Source organism: Hydra vulgaris, chromosome 04 (genome assembly GCF_038396675.1).
Source record: "Hydra vulgaris chromosome 04, alternate assembly HydraT2T_AEP".
Taxonomy (NCBI): domain Eukaryota; kingdom Metazoa; phylum Cnidaria; class Hydrozoa; order Anthoathecata; family Hydridae; genus Hydra; species Hydra vulgaris.
Genome location: NC_088923.1, coordinates 37,631,583 through 37,650,000, shown reverse-complemented (window position 1 = coordinate 37,650,000; position 18,418 = coordinate 37,631,583). Strand labels below are relative to the sequence as shown.

At 28.2% G+C, this 18,418-nt stretch overlaps 1 protein-coding gene across 2 annotated transcripts in view; it reads left to right on the top strand.

The window, feature by feature from the left end:
• The window catches only part of LOC100199969 (uncharacterized), a 47,323-nt gene extending 29,750 nt beyond the window's left edge, over positions 1-17,573 (top strand). The window contains exons 5-6 of one of the 2 annotated variants that reach the window (XR_010638228.1): positions 15,852-16,494; positions 17,338-17,573. Coding sequence is in view for 1 of the 2 variants with exons in the window: in XM_065796243.1 (XP_065652315.1) it covers positions 17,338-17,488 (151 nt within the window). In the remaining variant the exon portion in view is untranslated. The remainder of the gene's footprint in view (positions 1-15,851; positions 16,495-17,337) is intronic. The other variant, XM_065796243.1, reaches the window with a different exon arrangement.
• Positions 17,574-18,418: the final 845 nt, after the last annotated feature.

The window sequence follows — 18,418 nt, the reverse complement described above, 5'->3', positions numbered from 1 at the left end:
AAGTATTTTCTAATGCATCATTTTAGGAAATACTCCAGATTCTTCAAAAAAGCAGAATACCCACGTTAAATTAAATAGAAATTTCATATTATCACCTCATCTTGCTGTTTTAGTAAACACTGCTTTACCATTCTTGAAGTAGTTTTTTTTTTCCTTTGTGACTCATAAAGTTGTACTAGGTTTTTCATCCAGATCATTTTATTTCTTTCAGTAGTAAAAGCACTTTTTTTTTAAGAAAATTATGATTGAAGATGTTACTTGAATAAATTTCTGAAAGGCAATAATAAATATAAATGCTATTGTACTTCTATATTATTTGACTGCCATCTGGCGAATCCAGATTCATACATAGTTATTAACGTTGCTCAATCAGCTTATATAGTTTAAATCTTGCATATTTTTATAAACTTCTAGAAAACTTCAGAAAATTCTAGAAAGTTGTAAAAGGTTCAAGAAAATTCTAGGCTTTAGAAAGTTATAATGCTACTGCCTATAAAAACTACTTTTATACCGTTTCAAAAATTTTGTATTGTGGGTGACCGTTTTTTGAAAATTAATCAGAATAAAATCTATTTTTATTACTTTTGAGCAAAATTTCATTGATTTTTGACACAGAAAATCAATTATTTTACAAAAAGTTTTAACCCTAATATTTATATACATATACACATATACATATAAATACATATTTCAAATTTAAGTCCTAAAGTTTTTCACCTCTGATAATTTATATTTACAAGTTTGTAAAGCTAAAAATGTTTTTAATGTTACAATGTTAGGAAATATACAAAGGCAGTATTTTGTATAGTTCATTTGGGCTACAACAAATATGCACAGATGACATTATCCAAACCACAAGTAATATACTTTTTTAACTACAAGACTTATTCGTTTGGGATTAACAGGATCATCTTCGATTTTCAGGGTTAGAGTTCAATAGGTTGGATCTTTTAAAAGAGAAATGTAGTAAAAACTGATACTAACAACCTTAATTAACTTATAAGTAAATAATTTAAATATATAAAAAATTAAATTTAATCATAAACTGTATAAAGTTTTGAATTATAACCACAAAAAGGATAAATATTGTACTGAACAACTTTTAAAATCAATTTTTATTTAAATAAAATAAATGTTAAAATGATTTATATGATATATAATCTATATCAATGTTTAAACAAATATTTTACTAATTAAATTTTTTACTTGTGTCAAAGCTAATAAAAGAATTTCATCATCACAAAAAATGCTTGGAACTATTACATGAAGGTTTTTCATTGTTGCTAAAATTTGAAAAGAAATTAAAAATTACAAAATAGGAAACATTATGTTAATTTACGGTGTTAAATTACACTTAACAACACTAATCTCTTCCATTGCGCAATGTTTTCATCAAGCCAACAAAGATTTTTTCAAATCTGTCAACTTATTCATTCTATACTTTGACATGGATATCTTTATTTGAAATAGATCTTCTAAGATTAGGCTCTTGTACAAAGTTAAAAAAAAAGCAAAGAAAATGACTGCACATAATCAAATGAAGAAAAGCAGATTTTAGACTGCTTCCCCACCTTGTTGACAAAATATTGCTTGTTTCAAGAACTTTGCGGTTTCAAGACAACATTAATAGAGCTATAAAGGTACAAAATATAACAAATAAATCACTTACAACTTCATAGTTGCAACTTTCATAGTAAAGTTCTTTTTATATTATCTTAAGTTATACCATCATCTACATTCTAGAATATTATAATTAAAACATGAAAAATAATTTTTATCATTTTTTATAGATTTATGATGTCAGATTACTGTTTGCATTTAAAGTATATACAGCAACTTTTTATTGTGTATTTTCTTATACAAGTATATTGCAAAAGATGCTTACCTTATGAGGTTGGTTGACTTATTCAACAAGTCAGATTTTACTTATGACCAAATTATTTTGAAGCATTTTTCTTAAGTTTTTATTATTTTAATCTTTTTTTTATGTTTTTCACCGCTCTAAGGCCAGGAGGGCCACCACAGTTGAGGAGGCTACATTATTGTGGTTATCATTCTTTTTCAGCTCTATAACTCTGAAACACGATGTGGTGTGGGATGTGGTGGAGATTGAACATGAATCTTCTTGCTTATAAAGCAAGCACTCTACCAGTACCCCACTACCGCAATTAAGCAGATTAAATTTATGCAACTTATCATTATGAAAAGAGCATGTAACTCATTTCAATATTACAAATGTACTGAAATTCCTGAAAATAAATTTAATATAGAAAATAGAAAACTTATCAAGTACTTAAAGAAACTTATTTGGCTATATCATTTCTTTAATTAAGCAATTAAATATTTACAGCACCAATGTAGTGACAAGGTTTTAGGGTAGAATACCTTAATACCTTTTTATTAACATAAGAATATGTAAACGAATGTATAACAGTAACTTGCATATCACAATATTTTGTATGCTAATGATAAAAATCTTGCAAACACTAATGACAAATAAGATGTCACGTTTAATTGTAAAGCCAAAAATCTAATTAAATTGAAATAACAATTCAAATAGAATATATTGTACTTACTGTTGTTTTATAACTTCAAAAAAGAAATTCCACATTATATTCTTGATTGACCTTTTTGAAAGACTTAAGTTATTTCTTTTCTTCCAGATCAGCATGAAAAAGAAGAGAGGTAACAGTTTTTCTGATTGATTACTAAAAACAAAAACAGAAAAATAAATTTAACAAATATTAAATTTTACACAAACTTTTTATGAGTACACTTATGATTCTGTCAAAACATTGTATCAATTATATTATTTTGTTGCCGTTTACTAATAGCAAGGTTACATTTCATAGAAAATAAACAATTTTATAAAAGTAAAATAATCAAAACGTAACTTACAAAGGTTTGGAAATAGTTGGTGTCTCATTAATATAAGATATTAAGATGTAAACTTTTATCCAGTGAATTTGAAATTTTTGATGAAAATCTTACACATATAACATCCCTTAAAAATAACTCCTAAAGTGTCATATGTATGACATAATTAGGATGTCATATGTATGACATAATTCATTTATTTTGATAACAACTAAAAAGTTTATGTCTCTCCTGTACAACAATAAAATAGTATAAAATGAACATGACTTTACTGGAAAATGTTTAACGTATATTTAACACTTGATGTCAAGGTAAATTTTTACATTTCTAATATATTATTATATTTTTACTTACTTTGATCAATATTGGACATGTGATGACATTTTTTTGTTAAAATCATAATTCTTGAGAAAAATTAAAGAAAACCTAAAAGCCTCTTTGTCAACTTGATAATCAGATGGAATCTTCGCAAACCAACTTCGCATCTAACCAACTTCGCAGATCTAATAAATTATATTTATCGGTTTTATATTTACCTGAAAAATAATTAATAATTAAATGTTTTTTAAGGTGGATGAAAATAGTTTTAACTTCTATAAGATATAGAAATTACAGTTAAAAAGTATATTATTTTTACGTTTTATCAATAAACGAAACTCGCTCCCATGAAACATTCATAATGTCTTCTGGGAGAGTCTTCATCTTTGAAACATTTTTCATTAAAAAAACAAAAGTGTCATTTTTCTATAAATAGAAATGATAATTTATGGTTAACATAAAAAAATATATATATATATAACATATATGTATTATAAGTTGACAGGCATACAAATGTTTTTTAAAAATTTATAATATTATTATATGACTTATACCTTTAATGTTTGTATTTAGAAATTATTGCTTTGTGATATATCATATGATTATAATAAGATATTGGTTTTATAACAATATTTTGACTAGTATTTCTATTTATTTACATTTAAATAATATGTAAACAAGTATAAATATTAGTATATACAGAGTGTTAGCCAGGAATATATTTTTTACCATGTTTTTCCAATATTGGGTATATTTATTGTTATTGTTCTACAAAATATTGGGAATATTAATTGTTATTGTTCTACAAAATATTGGGAATGTTTATTGATATTGTCCTATTACTTCAAAAAAAAAAAATCTTAAATTATGGGACTTTTAAACCTATTGGGAGTTCTGCAGTATATGAAGTGCTATTGGGCTCACTAATACCCAGATATGTTAGAATATTATTATTATAACTAGCTGACCGGATCGTTATGGGTCTTTGTAAGTCTATTTCACACTGACCTTTTCTTTACATGTTCCTTAAATATATATCCTAGCTGTCCAGTATTATACGAGAGGTGTCCAGTATTATACGAGTCTTTACAAAACCGACCATTTCTATACTTATCACACCAATCATTTCTATACTTATTCCTTATTCACTTCAATATTTTTTAGTCAACAGTAGAAAAACAATTCATTAAAAAAACTGCTTTAAGAGGAAAAAAAATTAATATATGTTTTTTTTCTGCATATCTAGAGCTTATAAGAGATTTATAAAATGGTTTGTTTTTCTCTTACATGCATAATTTTGATAGCTCAGTAATTTAGTGCCCTGTCAGCGGTGTCATTTTGCGAGGGTTCAAATTTGCCCCTTAACACAATACAATTTTTTCCAAACTGACCGTATTTATTTTTTATTGAAAAAAAATTAACATAGCAATAAAGACTTATAATTTTTTAAAAAAGTTTTGAGGTTTTTGCTAGCTACAGGCTTTTTTTGTCTCCAAAGCAGCACCTTCTGGAGTAGGAGACCAGCTCTAATAAATTTTTTTCTTATTGAGTTTTAGAGCTTATTAGAAGTAATTATCTAAGCACATTTAATAATATAAGTATCTCTATTCTCTATGGCATATGCGCAACAAATTTTCCCCGGTGTTTTGACATTTTTAGAAATTTTAAGCTTTTTAAAAATTCTCTCCCTGTCATTTGTTATGGTATTGCCCAATTTCATACGGAAAGTTCTGGGTACTAATAATTGAGCTGTAGGGACAAAAAACATTGTGTTTGTTTACATTAGTTTGAAGTGATATAAAATTTAAAGTGAGATAAAGTAAAGTAATATAAAGTTAACTATTATTAACTCTGTTTTGAAAGCATATTTGTAAATGGTGTTAAATATTAATTTTGTAGACATTTTAGCAGCTTCAAGAAAGATTTGTCTTGAATGGGTTGTGTTACAGGCTCTGTTAAAGAATTGCAAGCAAGAATTTTGAAGTTTTTACCATATCCAAAACTAGTTAAAAAAACTTTATTGAAAAGCAAAAAAAAAATTTTTTATTCTTAACAAGTTTGCATGTAGACGAGATACCACACGTATCTCAAATCTGACTGACAATGAAAACCTCTAACCTTATGTTAACTCTAAACTTTTTAAATAATACACTCTCAATAAAAGAGAGGGTACATTTGGACAACAGCAAAAAGCATACCAGATATTAACAAACAGAAAAGCTATATCTGTTAAAACACATTCAGATAGCAATAGGGTATATGTAAGAGCTTTTATAAAATAATCTTATAGCTATGATGCATATTCTGCTATTTTACTTTCTGTAGGAGGGACACTTCTTAAGGGTTATTGTGAATGTCCCGTTGGTCTTAGTGGACTTTGCTGTCATGTTTTAGCTATCTTTTTACCTAAAGCATTTTGTGGACACGAAGACAACAATTTTAGAATTAAAGTAATACAGAAATGGCATAAAAGATAAAAAAAAGATGCTATTATAATGGTTCCGCTATGTCATATTAAAGTTAAATCAGCAAGAAACAAGAACAAAAACTTACAAATTTAATCTTTTTTAAATAGATCTTTTAACAATGAAGCAAAAAATTAAAGAATAAGGAATTGAATAAGGGCTGAATAAGGAACTCAATTTTGAGAAACACATATACTCTTTGTTCAGTAAATCTACGATATGAATCATCACTAATGGGGCATTTAAGATTCAGATATAGCCGTAAAGGTTTTAACTCACAAGTTGATAAATTAAGTTCTACAAATGTAAAAAGTTGTACTTAAAATAAACAAGCAAAGTAAACCCACAAGAATATCAAGAAAATTATAGTGAGCAACAATATTGCAAATAATAAATCAAAGTATCATAAACATTGAGGTAGTTTCAATTTTCACTTGAACAAGATATAGTTTTAGAAAAAATTAGTATGCAACTTTTAAATTAGCATCCTGTTATTCATATTAACTTAACAAACCTGATACCAACACAAAAACAATACACAAATCATAATAATGTCAAACAAAATATCCAGAGTGAGTGGACACAAAAAAAGGAAAAATAATAGGAGGATGATTACCAGCATTGCTAGGCATATACTGACAAGAATAGTTTACAAATTATTGGTAGAGTTAAGGAAGGATTAAACGAAAATGATTTTTTAAAACACGCAAAACATAAAAGATTTTGAGCGTGTACATAAATGAGTTTATGGCACTTCAACAGTTTTCAAGGATGTCAAAATGTTTTCCCAAAATGTGTGGATTTTTCACCCAGATGATTTAAATATTGGAGCAAGTCCAGATAGCCTTACCTCGCATCAAATTATTTTGGAAATTAAAACACGAGCAAAAAAGTGGCAGTTGACTATGTCAGCTTGTGGGAACTGTCGGCTTGATTTCTGAGATAAACGGTTCAGGTACATTCCTTTTGAAGTGCATAAAACTTGAATTGAAAACCCTTTATCTGCCATAATTTTGTGTTTTTTCTTAACTAGTGCTAAAATATCAGATTTTAGTGTTAATGTTTTCAAATTTATAACTTGAAAACATTAACACTAAAAACACTTTTCAAGTTTATAACTTGAAAACATTAACACTAAAACTACGGTAAGGTCATTTGACCTAAAAAGCTCACATTTTTATTAATATTTTCCATAAAAACTATTTTTTAAGGGTTTTCTTCAATGACAATTTTTTTTTGACCATTTACACCTATAATTAAAAATACTTGTGTAAAAAATTTCTGTATAAGATTTTGAGAGGTGCTATACCTAGAACTCCGATAAGGTCATCTTGACCACTCACAATTAACTCAGAAAATAAGGGAAACATTATAATCTTAATGATCATAGTAATTGAAAAGAAAAAAATACAAACTCAAGGTTTATATGTTTTAAAAGTACTCTAGAAATGTATAAGTCTAAATGACAAGTCAGGCAAAAATGGCTGATGTTAAATGAGGCATTTAGAATATTTGAGCTGAACATGTTTCTTAGTAGCACATTTACCACAGGAAGGTCTCAGGCAAAATGAGCAAATATCTGCAGTCTTATTGGTGCAACTGCTGTATGTTTTTTGTTTGTTGCTGATTTTTGGTGAGAAGATAGAAAGTAATGGTTGGTGTAATCTTGTGCATGTTATTAAATTTTCAACAAGCATCTTCAGATATTGCCTCCTCGATAGGCTTTGCCCTGTTACTTCTTTGTAAAGAATAAATGTATTTATTTCGGCCAAATCTAACATATTGAAGAAGCATGCTAGGGTTCACCATACGACTCCAGGTTTGACAGAATAGGCTTTGCATATCTAGTCAAGTGAATCGCCGCCACACTTGGTTTAATTGTAGAAAATTATAGTGTTGGGTTTACTCTTCCTACTTCCTTATTCAACAATCCTATATTCGTGTCTTGATGACATAAGAAGAATATTTTTGGTTGTCTTTACTTTATATGAAGTTAAAAGTACCCCATTATCTTCACAGAAGAAGGTAGAGTGATACATGGGTTTTCCCTTTTCATTAAGGGCTATATATGGAATTTCATGTCTGTTCTTGTAATTGTTCCAACAAACGTAGTTCTCTTCTTTTTTAGAGTCAAAATAAGGGGAAGCTGTGTGAAAAAGTTGTCTGCAGTAATATTGTACCCTTATTTAAACCTGGTTCCACCAGTGTGAGAACTACATGTTCGGCTAGTGTTTCACCAGTCCTTGCATCATCCTTACCTATAAATATAAACAAACAACAATCACACATTACCCCTTCTTACCATTACCTTCTGCATAAAATAAAGTATATAGTCTCGTGCATTTACAAAGATGTGGCATTCCACGGAGGAAGTATTTTGTGTCCAACTCTGCTAAGATCCAAAATTTAATGCCAAGTTTGTCTGGTTTATTGGGAATATACTGTGTGAATCTGCACTTTGATTTAGTTGGGAAGAGCTGATTATCCACTGTAATATTTTCAGCTGGAGCATAGTGCCGCTGACAATTGGCTGTGAATAAGTTCCAGATCTCAGCAAAAAGTGCAAGTTTATCTTGCGAAAGTCTGGTACTCCATGATTGCTTATCATCAAATCTTAATTACTTGAGAAAAAAAATGTTAAATGTCGCATAATCTAAAAACCATATCTGATTGGCTAGAATTTTGTTCCTACAGGAAATATTTGCTAAGTTAAATTGCCCCGAAAGTGGCTAATATAAAATCTTTATATATGTTATGTATATAATATCTTTAGAACTTCAAAAATGTTTTATTTTGTATTTTAAAAAATCGCCCTTCAGAAACTCTGCAAAGTCAACCACTTTGGTCACTAAGAAGTATTGTTCAGTGAAAGATTTAACTAGGGATGTACCGTTCCGATGGAATGGAAAAATAGAAAACAAATAAATAGAAAAGAAATAATTTTAAATATATATATTATATAGGTTAAAACTTTCAATAAATAAAATTATAAGAAACAAATAAAAACAAAATGTTAGGTTAAAATTAAACAAGAATCAAATAAATGAAATAACAATTCCGTTAAATCCTGTTTCGGCTGGAATTCAAATATTCCATTTTGGTACGGCAAATAAACTTTTTTTTTAATTCTCTTTCTTTTTTCATAGTATATGATATCTTTATATATGTTATGTATATATAATCTAAAGAACTTCAAAAGTGTTTTGTCTTATATCTTAAAAAATCTATTAAGATAAAAAAAAAAGTGCAAATGTTGGGATTTGAACCACAGCTTTTTGCATCAGAAATGCTGCGACCTAACCACTTTGGTCATTTAGGTGTATTGTATTACAAACATTCGTATTTAATAAACAGAAGACTATAAAGCGGCAAATAAATGTTATAAATCAAAATTGAGGAGATTTGCAGCACTTTTTAAGTAAAAGTTATTATATATAAAACTTAAACTTAAAAGTTATTATATATAAAACACTATAAAACTTATTATATGTTTTATTATTACATAGTTTGAAGTTTACATAAGTTAGCTATTTGCATACACTTTTGTTCAAATTTTCTTTTTAAAAAAAGTGCTGCGACTTTTTCTTGCCATTACCTCAGTCGCAATTGGCTGCCATGAGTTCCGCGTCAATCACTCATAAATGAGCATTAATATGTTGTTCAATATATAATCCATTCAGTTGGAATCACGTGACTATATCGCGAAATTAAAAATTACCATATTTAATTGGGGGAAAACAAACTATTCTTTCTTATACGCAAAGTCAAAAAAAGCAATATTTAACAATAACTTTATGTCCTACAATTACTTTAAAAGTTAATTAAAAGAAACAGCAAATAGATGTCTGCAAAATATAAGTCTTTTAGGTGATTTTACTTTAATTTTACATACTCTTTTTTAAATTTGCGCCATTTGTAATTCACATTAAAATGGGTTCTGTTTAATGACAGCTGTCAAGTATAAACATTGTGGTTAGTAAATATGAACAAATATGCAATTGAACAAGGTGTCTTTATTGTTGAAAATTATTTTAAGTTAAGTGAAAGTTATGCAGAAGTTGAAAAAAAAATTTTGTACAAAATATGGAAGAAGAAATTGTCCAACAAACTCCACCATTCAAAATATTATGAATAAATTTGAGGAAATCAGTTCAATTCAAAATCAAAAAAATAAAATTTACAGTCGTAGTGGATGTTCCCTAGAAAATATCGCTGCTGCCAGTAAAAGTGTTTGTGAAGAGCCAAACATATCGATTCGTCATCGTTCACAGCAATTAGGCATAAAACAAACCACTTAATTCAATATTTTGCATAAGGATCTTCACCCAAAAGCTTACAAAATACAGTTAACACAACAATTATTGCCAACTGATCATTAATTACATTGTGCATTTGATAATTGGGCTCTTGCAGCAAAAGAAGAAAATGATGATTTTTTTAACAAAGTGATCTTTAGTGACGAAGCTTGTTTTGAAATTAGTGGGTATGTAAACAAACAAAATTGTCAAATCTGGTGTGAAGAAAATCCACAAGCAATATTGGAAAAACAATTGCATCCACAAAATGTAATTGTTTGGTGTGGTTTTTGGTCTGTTAGATTGATTGGTCCATATTTCTTTAAAAACAAAACTAGACACACTGTAAATGGACATACTGTAAATGGTGTTTGTTATTGAACAATGATTAATAACTTTTTGTTTGACAAATTGGACCATATTGATGTGCAGACTATGTGGTTTCAACAGGGCGGTGCAACATGTCATACAGCAACAGAAACAATCAATCTTTTGAAAGGGAAATTTTGTAATTGAGTAACTTCTCGAAGAAGAACTGTTAACTGGCCACCAAGATCAAGTGATCTAATACTATTAAATTTCTTTTTATGGGGTCTTTTGAAAAGCTTTGATGTAAGCTTTTTAGAAAAGCTTAATTGCCATTGGTTAACTACTTATGACAAAAATAACTACTTACTACCAAAATGTCTAACTATTTACAAAATGCTATTACGCTTTGGATAGCAAATATTTTTGAAAAAAATTTAATGTTAATTTGAAATTAGAATCAATGTCAATTTTATCAGCTAATCTTTTGCATCGACATTAGTTTCATTAAAGGACTTATTTGATCTTGGATTTCTTTTTTGCATTTTTATAAAATGTTAATTGCAGATGTATCATAACCGTTTGTTTGCATTATTTTTCTTATTGGATTAATGCAGTTTAATATTTTATACCAAATAGTTATTGTACACAAAAACCTAAACTGTTTAATGTAATTTGATAAACCAGAGGCTTCGTGTTTTATCAAATTATCAATTTCTAGGTTTTCATAAATCCTTAACAAATGATTTGAATCCATGAAGGCTACTACAGTCAAGAAGGCTACTTTGGTTGTGGTTACAACCCTCTCGCAACTCTATAACTCCGAAATGCGAACCTTGATGAACAAGACTGCTGTGCAGAGAAACAAGTTGAGCATGGTACGAACTTCTCTTTATGAGGCGAGTGATCTTCCACTACACCACTACCATATTTTTAATCTCTAATCATCTAATGGTTTAAAAATAAATAAATCCTGAATAACAAATTTACTTGTCTGGAATAATGTATAACAAAAATTGTGTCCAAAAAAATATGGATTGATATTATGTTTTTAAATTTTGCTAATGCCATTGTTAAGTACCCCCAAAAAAATAATTTACTAATTTAAAAAATACAATATTTTTAACCAGCTACTTGTATGGATATGTTTATTTTCATCTTTTAAAAAGCAAAGAAAAGTTATGGAAGAAACCGAATCCAATTGGGTAATTGCTTCTAGTGGAGTACCCCAAAGATCAGTTACTGGGCCTATTTTGTTCATTATAATTTTAAATGATATTGTTGATAATCTGAAATTAACTCAAAGTTGTAGGCAGACAACACAAAGTTTCTTGCTAGAATTAATAAAAATAATGTGATATCTGGTAGACACCCTCCGGGGAACCCAAATTATAATATGATATTGACAAAATTACTGAGTGGACATCAAAATGGAAAATGGCTATTAACATAGCTAAGTGCAAAATTTTGCATATTAGTTGCAGGAATCTAAACACAAAACATTTTTTAAATATAAACAAAAATTTCGCTTACTGTGAAGGCAATCTTGGTATCCAAATTTCAAATAATTCAAAACTAAAAAATCAAGTTAGTAAATCTCTTAAGCATACCTAATGCTCGGTGTGCAAATACATTTTCACATCACAGGTTGCATTCTTTGCTAATGGGTATTTACTTTGTATAATAGACCAAAAATCAAGTTTTTAATATCTGTATGGATTTTATTTTTAAAGTGCCATTAAAGAACTTGAAAAAATTGAAAAAAGGAACTTCAAAAAATCCCTACAAAATGAAATATCAATGAAAAATGGTGCAATCATTTAGGTTTAGCCTCACTAATTTTGAGAAGAATCGGACACACTATCTCATTTAAAAGTTAAAGCTTTAGAAAGATTTTAATAATGTACATTGACACACAAATATGTTTACCACCAAGAAGAGGACACAGTAAGATATTTTGTTAGAGAGCTAATGAAAAACTTCAATCATGGGCATATTTTCTTTAACAGCAGAATTGCAAACAAATGGAACTCACTATCAGATAAAGTATTCAACTCAACATGTGAGTTTAAAGCAAAACTATATCAACATCTACTGTTGACTAGCCTGAACAGTTTGATCAGCTTGAACAGTTTGACCAGCTTAACCAGCTTGACCACCAAACATCTACTGTTGACCAGTTTAGTAGCATTATTACTATAATTAATAATATAAAGTTGTTAATATTATATTTGGTATAGTAGTACAATTGTTATTATGATAACAATATACTTTCTATTTGAATAAAAACTATATAATATAGTTTTTACTTAAGTAGAGTTTAAACCTTTTTTTTTTATTTTAGATTTTTTTTCTAATAAAACCTTTTTTTTTAATTTTGTTCTCTTTAATTTTTTATATTTTTTCTCTGCACAGCGGCCATTTTTTGTCAAGGTTTGTGTTTTGGAGTTAAAGAGTTAAGAGGTTGTAACCATAATAAAGCAGCCTTCTTGACTGTAGTGGCACTCTCGGTCTTAGGGAGGTGAATAAAATAGAATAAAAACTCTGATGACTTTTTGTTAAGTCATGTGTTTGTACAGTTTTGTATCCAAAAATTATTTTTTTATATTTAGAACCACAACTCTATGCTAACCTATCAACCTAGGATTATCCTCATTAAATAAAGGGGAAGTAAAAAGTAAGGTCCTCAATAATTTTTGCAAATGCCCAAATATGTTGAACATATTTGGGCATTTGAAATATAAATTATATAATCTACTGGAGTTTATAATAAAATATTTAAATATAAAAAAATACTTCCCACAATTATATCAGTACATCACTGATATAGTTGTGGGAAGATAGAGGTGAAGATTTTTAGAAAGGTTGTTAATATAGGTAAACTCTTCCAAAGATGAAACCTTGTGATACTCCAGAAGTTACTAAAATTAAAAAAGATTGGGTTCCATTAGGGACAACATTAGTACTGCGGATAGTATGGAATGATTCAGTATGATTCTTATGCATTAGTTTTAAAATCTTTTCCAGATAAATCATTGAAATGAGCTTATGGAAAAAAAACTAACATCACAGATTTTATCAAAAGTCTTTATGATGTCATGAGCAATAGCCTTGTCTTTCTGCTTTCACATAATGAACTTATTTATTATTGGGATTAACAAGTCAGAAATAAAATGTGTAAAAGTATAAATAATTCTAATATAAACTTTTACTGATGTTCCCAAAAATGTCTTAAAACATTTGGCACAAATTTTACACGATTTATTTAAAATATACACGAGTGACTGTTCTAAAAAAATAAGGTGTGCAGAGCAGTTTTTAATGTATGTAGAAAAGAAATGATAAGTCAAGTTCAAAGGATGCATATATAACATATAAAGAAATGAAAACAATCACAAACCTAACATAAATTGTTACCAGGTTTTTAGATGACTCAAGTAATGTGCATAATGAACCAATAGTTTGTGCCTTTGTAATTACAGGTAAAACTAACATTTTAGTAGAAACAATGAATACCACTCTCTCACTGGTGAATATCTTACACAATCGGCAAGAGAAGCATTACTTACAGTTGTGCTACTGATATGCTAAATTTTTTACTAAAAGGTCTTAACATTAAAAATGCAAGCATGTTACCAAATAATAAAATATATATGAAAGAATCATCAAAATTTCTACTTTCTACTGAAACACTCTGGAGTTCTTTCAGTGGTTCACTTGAAAAATATATCAATAACTGAGGCATCATTTTCTCAATCTTTAGATAAGGTATAGATTTGGGTCCTTCAATTAATACAAAAGTAGCATATAGGTAAAGCAAAATGCTGAAGATTAAAAATATAAAAACCAATTGTAGAAGATAAAAAAGTGACATTGTTGAAATTTTTTAAGAGTTGATAAACATGCTATTTTTATCAAATGAAAAAAATATATTTGAAACTAGATATCATCAGACTCTCAGTGATGCTTATTTCCTAGCAAACACATGAGATCCTAGATATTATATACGGATATAATTGTTCTTAAAATGAAAATGAAGCTCCAATTACATTCACAGATAATGAATTCAAGAGTTTGATTCCAATAACATTACCAATAATGAGTTGAAAACCAAATCTGCTTCATTCAACAAAAGCTATTTGCATATCTGTCTCTAAAAATGTATCTTTAAAATCTCTAAAATCTAAGGATTGTAACATAATGGGTATTAAAGGTTTGTTAAATGTACCAGTTTCTACTGCAGGAATCAAAAGATTATTTTTAACTCGTTTACTTCAAGTTAAGAAAAAGGACAGGAGTAGAAAAAAGCGGCAAAGCTTGTTTTTATATACAGGACATTAAGTTATAATGTATTGATTAATTATACACCCTGTGCCTGGATGAAAGTGAACATCTATGAAAACACCCAAAGAAACGTTTTATGCCATTCTTTTACATATATATATTAGTTATAAAAATCATAAAAATGAAAAATATTTGTTGGGAAAACTTTGAGAAAATTTAAAACTCGCAAAATGAAAAAAAGCTATAAAAACTATAAAATTTTCTTGTCTGTAGTGTTGAAGGTAAAAAATTTCGCCATTTTTATTTTTATTTTATATTTTCAGATTTTTTATTTTCTGTAATTTATTGTTAAAGGTCCGGAGTCTCAATTACAGCGCATTTTAAACACTAAAGGGTACAAAATAAGCTATTACTTTATTTGATTTATTTATATATTTGATTTATATATATATTTGAATCAAAACCTTATTTAAACAATTAAATATATAAGGTATTATTAGGTTACTATATATAACTAAAAAATCAAACATAATTTGTGAGCTAATTACAATGCCTCCAAAATCTCATGATGAAAACCGTGCACAAGTTTATGCAATTTGCTTTTGCACATGGGAAAAAAAAGCAAACAGAAAAGTTACAAATGCTCAAGAGGTTTAACTACAAACTTATTTGGTGTCAAACTATTCACTGCAAGATCCAAGGCTCTCACCTGGGCTTTGTATTGACTGCAGATTGGACTTGATAAAAAATAACAAAAAAACAAGATAAAAAATGGAGATTCTACAGTTAATCTAACAATAGCAAAGAACTATGATCCTGAGCTGAAAACTATAACAAAGTATTGATATATAAAATCATAACTTCTATTTTTTAATATTTACCTTATTAATTTTTATAGAAAACCTACGGTTGGAAAATTAATACTTTTCAAAGGTTTGCGCAAAAGGATAATTATTTTATGGACTTCTTTTTAACTTTTATTGTTTCAATGCAGTTAAGGTTTAGATTTATAAGGAGTAGCTGGAGGAGTTGAAGTAGGTTGAGGAGGTAGATGAGTATATGTTGTTTATTTTGTGAAGGGCTTTTAATTTAATGTTACAATTAGTTGCAAAAGTCATGTTTTAAAATTGTGAATCAATTAAATTACAAAAAAATATGTAACATTCTGGGAATAATATGGTATGTCAAAGTTAACAGCTAACTAAATTTAATCAACATAAATTTTCCCCTCTCTAATTTCTGTAGGCAAATTTTTAGTTTTTCTATAAAAATAAACTACTATTTAACATTTATCTGTTTTTATCAGGTCTATGGAAATATGTGAGAGCACAATTTATAAAATTACTAGCTTAAATGGTCTTCATTAGAAATTATTTGTCAACAATCAGAAGAAGAAATCAAACAATTCAAGATTGTTTCACACACGCATGTGCTCACACTGCTTTGCCGGTATCTACAGGGGATCAAACCACTCAAAAGGTAAATGTAAATTAAGGTTGGAAAAATTGCCAACATTACAAACCTATTTGATCACAAACTGGTTGAACAGATAAACAATAAAACTATAAAATCAAAGTAAGGATCAGGCAATTCAGTCGACTCTATTGCGTCACCTAATGGTGGGAAACCTTTGATGCTCTTGTCAGAAGAGAACAGCAAAACAATAGCTGAAGGATTTCTGACTGCAGAGAATGTCTCTTTAATACAACAAGAAACTAAGCTGACTGATCTTCAAGTTATTTCTGTTCTGAAAAACTTGGGTTTTAACTGGGATGGAAATGTATTGTTCCTCGCATAAAGGAGGCTATGAGGGATCAGAAAGGTATCTTTGGGAAGTTATTTGCTCGAGAATTAACTACATTTCAAGGCTCTAATAGGAGAGAAATAATCCGACCCTTTATTTTCTGTTCCAATGTCTTGGAATTTGTAGAAAAACCAGCATGTCTTAGGTAACCATAACAATTTTGATTGTTATTTTGTTTTTAAGATTTCATATGTAAACAATAAAAAATAAAAACAATCGTAATGTTTTTATTTTTATTAAAAAAAAACAAAAACATTTTGAATGTTTTTAAAAACATTCCGGTCTTTTAATTTGCGCTTTTGTGATTTTTTAAAGAATAATAAAACTTAATTTTGTCTTATTAAAACGCAACGAGTCATTAAGAGCTACACTAATGTATCAGTGTATTTTGTCTAATTAAAACACAGCGAGGCGTTAAGAACTAATGTATCAGTGTAAGATTTTTAAAATTGCGTTAAATTAATAAAGTAGTTCAACATAAAATTCCTTTGAAAAAAATTACCGTCTTGAACAAATCAAGTTCATATAACCTTGCTAGTTTTTAGATTTACCGTGACAAACTAAACCACAAATTGTATTTTTTTTAGTTTATTATATACTTATTATTACTTTAGTCTTACTAAATCTAGATTTTTGTTCGTATAAAGAAAATTTTATATTTTATGAGAAGATGTTTAACATATAAACAAATGATTTTTTTTAATGGACATATTTTTATTGACATATTTTTTAAATGGACATATATAAATATTAATAGACAGAAGTTATAATTTTAAATGTTGTATTTATTATTCTTATTTGCTGGATCAAATGCTTAAATTATAAAAAAATAACTTTTATTCATTTTCCAAGTCTCATGTTTACCTGAGCGCACATGGTTTAAATGATCATGAAGGCAGACAATTTATTTTACTATTAATCGAAGCAAAAAAAATTTTATTAGAGGCTGTATGGCTCTTATTCAAATTTACTTTAATATTTTTTTTAGGTCTTGTTTTCGCGCTTTTTTAAAGAGCACTTGCATATCATTTGTTTTTCCTGTCATGCTCCCTGTCCTTACAATGTTTACTCACAATCGTCTTATCTACGATATTGCTGTTGATGCTGTGGTTGTTGATCAAAGTATCGTGGAAAGATAAACATTGCAGTAGTTAGAAAATATGTTAATGTTATATTAAATGTTAAATTAAATTTACATATAATAAATATATGTTTTTAAAAAAATTTCACTTAAATATCTGTATATAAAAGAAATCTTTAAAAATTGAAGTAATTTCGAAATTTAGGCTGTTTTAAACGTGTTAAATTGTACCATGATCTTTAAAGATTGTACATTATACATTAAGCTAGGCTGCTACATAATCTTTTGTGCTCGACATTTGGATATGAGTGTAACTTAGTTACACACATATATACAACATAGTTATACTAACTACTACAAGACCGAATTGTATAATCGATTTAGTATGTAATTACAAACAGGTTGGTGTGTTCAACCTTAGCGATTTAAGGCGATTTTTCTTCATTCATTGCTAAAGTATAAAAATTAAATACACACCATTATCAACAAACAAAAAAACGCTACCTATGGTGGATGGGTGGGGCGGAGAATGGGCAAATGGCACACCCCTGACCGCCTCCTTCCTTTACTTGAAACCCGTGTCGTCGGCCCTGAGTAGTGCGTATAGTATTCACGCTGCACACTCAAAAGATAACACTCATTAAAGTTTAGCAACACAACGACTTCTTTATTTGTTAATAAAATTGCGTTTAAAAGCAAGCAATCTGTTATTAATAAGTTTATTAAAACTATAGCATAAATGCTTTCTTTATTAATTAACGTTATTTTATTACGATTTAATTGTAACAGTTTTATTATAGAATATTTTACATCTGTTAACGATCTATTCTATTGAGATCCCTATTTTTCTAAATTTTCTTATATTATCAGTTAAAAACCTTTTTCTTTTCTTTTTTTTGTGGATAGTTTCATTCTATTTGGTGTCCTTGGATATCTGCCATCCGGGACGCATATTATGAAACCTTATACAGACTCAGAAAAGGCAGAG